This window comes from Hydra viridissima, unplaced genomic scaffold (genome assembly GCF_058129835.1).
Source record: "Hydra viridissima isolate aposymbiotic clone 2 unplaced genomic scaffold, HvirCarnegie_v1 scaffold_8, whole genome shotgun sequence".
Taxonomy (NCBI): Eukaryota; Metazoa; Cnidaria; class Hydrozoa; order Anthoathecata; family Hydridae; genus Hydra; species Hydra viridissima.
Genome location: NW_028324307.1, coordinates 11,470,377 through 11,476,495, shown reverse-complemented (window position 1 = coordinate 11,476,495; position 6,119 = coordinate 11,470,377). Strand labels below are relative to the sequence as shown.

The 6,119-nt window shown below is 31.2% G+C and overlaps 1 protein-coding gene and 1 pseudogene across 1 annotated transcript; one reads left to right on the top strand and one right to left on the bottom strand.

Annotated features, from left to right (window-relative positions):
* Positions 1 to 1,425: 1,425 nt before the first annotated feature.
* LOC149885092 (uncharacterized) lies at positions 1,426 to 3,234 on the top strand (annotated as a pseudogene).
* Positions 3,235 to 4,699: 1,465 nt separating this feature from the next.
* LOC145189478 (uncharacterized) lies at positions 4,700 to 5,632 on the bottom strand. The gene has a single exon (XM_090094620.1). The coding sequence runs from the start codon at positions 5,630 to 5,632 to the stop codon at positions 4,700 to 4,702; it is 933 nt and encodes a 310-aa protein (XP_089950746.1).
* Positions 5,633 to 6,119: the final 487 nt, after the last annotated feature.

The following is a 6,119-nucleotide window of genomic DNA, read 5'->3' as shown; positions in this document are numbered from 1 at the left end:
AACAATCTATATGACGCAGTTCAGCTTTGTATTCGCGTATAAAAATGTTAAAAAATTTCATGTCAATCTAAAATGAAATAATGCTTTTTAACAAATTTTTTCTTTTTATTGTTCTTATAATTAGAAAGCATCAAAGAATTTAGCTTAAAATTTGATGCACTTTGGAATTTAAACTCCGTTGCGTCAATAATTAAATGTCCATGTCAACATGTAGTAAAAACAGAAAACATTTCAGTTGGTAATCGATCGAACTTCGATTAGTGTTATTCTTGCAGTCAGGATATGGAATTAAGTGAGTATATGGTACAACAGAATTTAAAAGTAAACAAAGCTGTTCAACTGTCATAATAAGTCTACATAAGAACTTAAAAACAATTGGCTGATTAAGTAATTCAGAATATTTAAAATTATTTTTATTTGTATTGTAGATTTTATTTTTTGCGTCTCTTAATTATATTTTTTTAGATTTAATATCTTGAGTAGTGCTGAACTTAACTGTTTCTTATATTTCTTATGTGTAGGCTCTTTTTGTATTGATGAGCATGACAGAATGTTATCTATTTTAACAGGATTCTTTTTGTTTAAAGAATCATTTAAAATTTCAGTTGCCATTTCGAATTTTTGTTTTGCATCTTTTGAACGACTTTTTATACTGTCACTAGGGTTTTTATACTTTTCATGTTTCCTCTTATTTTGTTATATTGATCTTTAGGAATAACAATATCGTGTAACGATGTTGCACTTTCTCGTTCATTACTCCAATGAGCTGCACAAATGTAACCATGATCCCATTTCATTCCAACAGTTTTAAAAAGTTTTTTGTATTCGTTCTGAGTAGCTTCTACACGTGGAAGGCGATAAAATCCTATTGGTTTCTCATTTGCGTCTTTAGAAGTGAAGTTATTAAAACACATAGAAGAACCACATGTCCATCTCACCATTTTAAAATGTAGGCTTGCTAAAGCTATCAATTTAAACTTTTTCTGAATAAAAAGCACAAAAAAAACAGCCTTAAAATGCGCTAAAAAAGTTCAAACAAAGCTACCGTTTTTATTTTTTTCCCTACAAATAGCAATGATATATTATATATACTAGATGTCTAACTTCGATCCGAAAAGTGAAGCTGTAGAAGCCATTTCTAATTCGGGCAAAAACATGCATTTTTAACTTTTATTTCGCACGTCGGATATAGCTTTTGCCCTTATTACAAATGGCGGATTCAATTTCTAAACAAAAAAGCGGCTTCACTTTTCGTCTAATAAAATCCCGCAAGTTAGACATCTAGTATATATAATATATCATCGACAAATAGACGCAGGCCTCTGACGTGATTTGGCTAATACAGGTCCTAATACACCGATTGAGCGAATTTAAAACACGTCATTTTTAAGAGGTCTGAACTCCAATAGGAGGGGTAAAAAGATACTTCCGTTACAATATTTACTTGAGAAAACGAAGTATAAACATCTAACTAATACTGCTAAAACAAATATTTACTATAAAATCAATCATGGAGTACAATATGATTTCAAAGATGAAAGTTGAAGAGTTAAAAAACTATCTAAAGTTAAGAGGATTAAAATTAAATGGTAAAAAGGAAGAGTTAGTCGCTCGTGTATTTGCTGCAATAGAAAACAATGTTCTACTAATAAAAACAGCAAAAGAAGTTGAGGCAGATTTAAAAAAAGAATATAATTTGAAACTTGAATTAGACAATATGCAAATACCTGATCCATTTAAAATTCTTGATGGCTGGATGGACGAACAAGAGGGTATGCCATTCTGGCCAATGTTGTTATATCCAGATATATTTACCTATTTAATGTTTAATCCATCAGAACTAGGAAGTAAAGACTTAAGTGACTATAAAAACTCAAAAGCATACAGCTACTATAAATCTTTCTGGATTCAGCCTCTTATGTATCATAATTTAACAGGAAGTAATTATTGTATATTTAAATCAGAATGTCGAAGATCACAATCTATTAATGATACATATCATAAACTGTGGTTTGTATTAGAAAAAAGTGCAAAAATAAAAGCCTGTCATTGCACATGCATGGCTGGCATGGGTCAAACTTGTAATCATGTTGCTGCAGCAATGTATAGAGTTGAAGCTGCTGTAAGAAACGGATTAACAAACCCTGCATGTACAAGCACTTCAAATGAATGGCTGCCATCTCAAAAAGAAGTAGCACCTTCTAAAATCAAAGATCTTGACTTTAGTAGTGAAGATTTTGGCGAAAGAGGTAAAAAAAAGAGAAAGTTAGTAGATATACAAAAAGAAAAATATAATCCTCTATCAAATAATACAGTGCAGTTATTAAATATCAATGATGTAGCTTCTGCTCTTGAGAATATTGTGCCGACAAGCATTTTGTTTACTGCTGTTCCAACGCCAAAAATAGACTATTCGTGAAGTTTTGACAAACGTTGATATGCCACCAGTTGATTTGCCAAGCATTGACAGTTTAATTTCTACCTCTTCGTGTTGTTCTGAATTTTTTACAAGTTTAAAAGTAAACATGTCAGCTGAAAATATAAAACGAATAGAGTTAGTAACACGAGGTCAAAATGAAAATGAAAATTGGTATCACTATCGAAAAAGTGTTATAGCTGCCTCTAAAGCTCATGAGGTAGCAACGAATATGGATAAAGTTAAAAAAACTGTCGGTGGGTATCATAACTTTTGGTCACTAAACCAAAAAATATCAGGACTGACATTTACTAACCCCAATATCCCAGCCTTAAAATATGGTCGTACAATGGAAGTTGAAGCAGTGAATGCATTTTATGAAAAAATGAAATGTCATCATAAAAATCTTACTTTGAATGAATGTGGACTTTACCTGGATTATGAACATCCTTACATTGGAGCAAGTCCAGACCGAATAATGTCATGTGATTGCTGTCCTAAAGCATGTATTGAGGTGAAATGCCCTTACAAAATTAATTTTACAACACCAACAGAATTTAATTTACCATATTTAATAAAAGAGGGTGTCAATGTAAAACTTAAAACTAACCATACTTATTACACCCAATGTATGTTACAAATGGCTGTTACAAGGTGCAGTGTTACATACTTTGTTGTATGGACTCCACATGGCATAGTTGTTGATAAAATTAATTTTGATGTGTCTTTGTGGAATTTGTTAAAGGAAAAATATATTAATTATTATAAAGATTATTATTTGAAATCTATTTTTAGCACATAATCTAACTCTTTTCAAAAAACATTTTTTTACATTTAGGTTTTTATCATATTTTTAAAAACTAAGTTGTTTTTTTTTCCACTTTTGCCTTGTCTCTTAATTGTTATCTTTATCTAATTCTATTATTTTTGTTTTTAAAATGTTTCTTGATAAAACTTATTTTTTAATGTTTGTCAATAAAATATACACTGTGATAATACTGTGATTTGAGGATATATTTATAATTCATCTCATATGTATATATCTACAAGTCCATCAAAAGCGGATCCATAGGGGTAGGGGTTAAAAACGAAAATAAATTTGGGAGCCTGGGCCTGAATAAAATAACATTAAAAAAAAATTGTCTGGTGCAAATTTAAAATCATGTGATTGCTTGCTTACAAATCATTAAATCTGATAATTGCCCCCCTCCCCTTACAAGATATTCTGGATCCACCAAATGGAAAAATATTAAAATCGCCCCTCCCCTTCCTACAAGGTTTGCATTCACCCTTAAAGTCCATAAAAAATGTTGAAGATTTGTCAAGTGAAGTAAGTATCATTGCTGAAAATAATGAAATACCAAGTTATTAGTTTTTGAAACATAAAATAATCCCGGGGTAGTATTTTACAATTCTGGGTTGGTAGTTTTTATGGTTTTTGCAAACCCAAAAATACTGCTATTGCGGGTTTGTATTTTTACATTTTGTTTTTAAAATTTTTAAACTAGTTTGCAAAAAAAGACATCGTAATCAAAGTTAAAGAAGTTAGGCCCGGCGATAGTTGTCTAACATCTCCCCCTACTCTAGTCTTGATTTGTAGTCAGCAAATATGGACATCGTTGGTCCTAGTCAGCAATATGCGCTTATGACACCCTAAGAAAAACACCTCTTCGTGCAGCCCCTGAAAGAAGTCATTGATATCAAAGTGAGACAAAGAATTTATGCCGCCTGTAGCTGATTTTAAATTTGCAGATCCTTCAACTTAAAAAAAAAGTACTAGATTTGTTTGGCATCCACTATTTTTGTGAATATGTCTTAGGCGTAAAGTATGAAATTATTTTATTTTGTTTAATTTAATTTGTTAATTTCATTTTACATAAATTACAATTAATCGGTGCATTGATTACCAGGGGCGATTCTATTAATTAAAGGAGGGGGGATCCTTAAATGGTGCCACTGCCTTCCAAAAAAAAGTTCTTAAAACTCCATATCTACAGACTAGCCGACTATATTCTTGAAAATACAAACTATGAAATATATAACTTGGAAATTACCTTTATAGGGAGGGGTTGAGACAACCCCTTCCCCGTAAAATCGCGCCTGTTGATTAGACAATAATATAACGATTGAGATTTGAAAGTAAATTATTCGACCTCCGATTAACCAATCAACCTCTATTATAGATTAGACAAAATAAGAACACCCAAAGGCACAGGAATAAGTAATAAAACCCCCAAAAAATATTTTACAAATAAAAACAATTAAGTGAAACAAAAAATTTATTTAATGAGTACTAATTTTTGGTTTAGGGTCAGCTATAAGTTTTGATTTTAAATTACAAAGTTCACCACACGTTAGTAAAATATCATCTGCATGTTGCAGCATGCTAATCGACATACTTCCATTTAGAATTCTGTACGTTTTAATACGGTTAATAACTCGCTCTACATGTATTCTCAGATTTGCAACATGTTTTGTTTTTTGAACTTCTTCGGCGGTTAACTGGCTTTTTAAGCGGGCACCAGGGGGCACAACTAAAGTACAGAAATTTAAAATTAAATCTTCTTGAATTTGAAAACCTCGATCAGCCATAACTTCGTCACCTCGTTCTAGTAGATTATAAATACCACTATCTCTTGTAATAAACCTATCACTTGCTCTTCCTCCATAACACGATGAAAGAAATGTAATATATGCAGTTGGACTAACACCTATTAAGAATTTAAATGTATTATGATGCTTATAGTCTGACCAGGTGCTTGATTGCTTATCAAGAGACTTTGAACGTTCTATAAAAACTTCTGCACAATCAAGAATTACTCTACATTTTTGATAACCAGCTTTTACAAAAACAGGTGGCAGATTGCTACGAATAGATTCTCGTGGAAGCCATACAACTAATGCTTTTCCTAAAACTTGACTTAACATTTTAATCCAAGTTGTGAATGTGCGTGAACACAATGCTGGGGATATGCCAAAACGATCGGCCAAGTCTTGATTTAGAAGTCCTAATCTTAATCGCATTAAAACAAGTAAAAACTCGTCTCTTTGTGATAGTCTTTTTGATTTTTTCATTAAAGCATGTTTTTTCTTGTTTTTAGAATTAGTGAACCTTTTTGGACCAGACCAATAAAATAAATTTGGTAAATATGGTTTGATTAGTAGAAACAAACTCTCAAATAATGTGATTGTTGATAAACCAGTATAAAAGTTCATTTTAGCATCAGTTTTGATTTTTCTCCATGTAAATACTGGACTTTTAACACTATCAAACAATATTTGACGTTTGAATCTTTGGCAAGTTAATGTTAACGTGTTTACTTTACTGATAAGTGATTCAATTAAATTACTCTTGTCAACACATACTTTGCAAACTTTAATTGATTGTATAGAGCAATACGAATGATCAGATACTGGTGAGAAAAATAATATATTTGTTTGTGGTGAATTATTTTCTTCATCTAAATCTGTTGAAGTATCATTAGAATGATATGGTTGTCCTGAAGCATGTGTCATAAAAGTTGAAATATTATTAGAATCAGTTGGTTGAAGCAAGTGAGGTGAGGTCGTTAAAGCATGTGTCATAAAAGTTGAACAACTGGTACCAGCAGTGCAGTGAAGTTTTTGCTTTTTTAATGGTATAGGGTGTTTTAATAAATTTCTTCTAAATTTATTAGCTTTTATTTCATATCCAAGACATAAA

Bases quoted from the DNA above. Each gene is read 5' to 3' on its own strand.
- LOC145189478 (XM_090094620.1), bottom strand. From the start codon at position 5,632: ATGAACTTTTATACTGGTTTATCAACAATCACATTATTTGAGAGTTTG.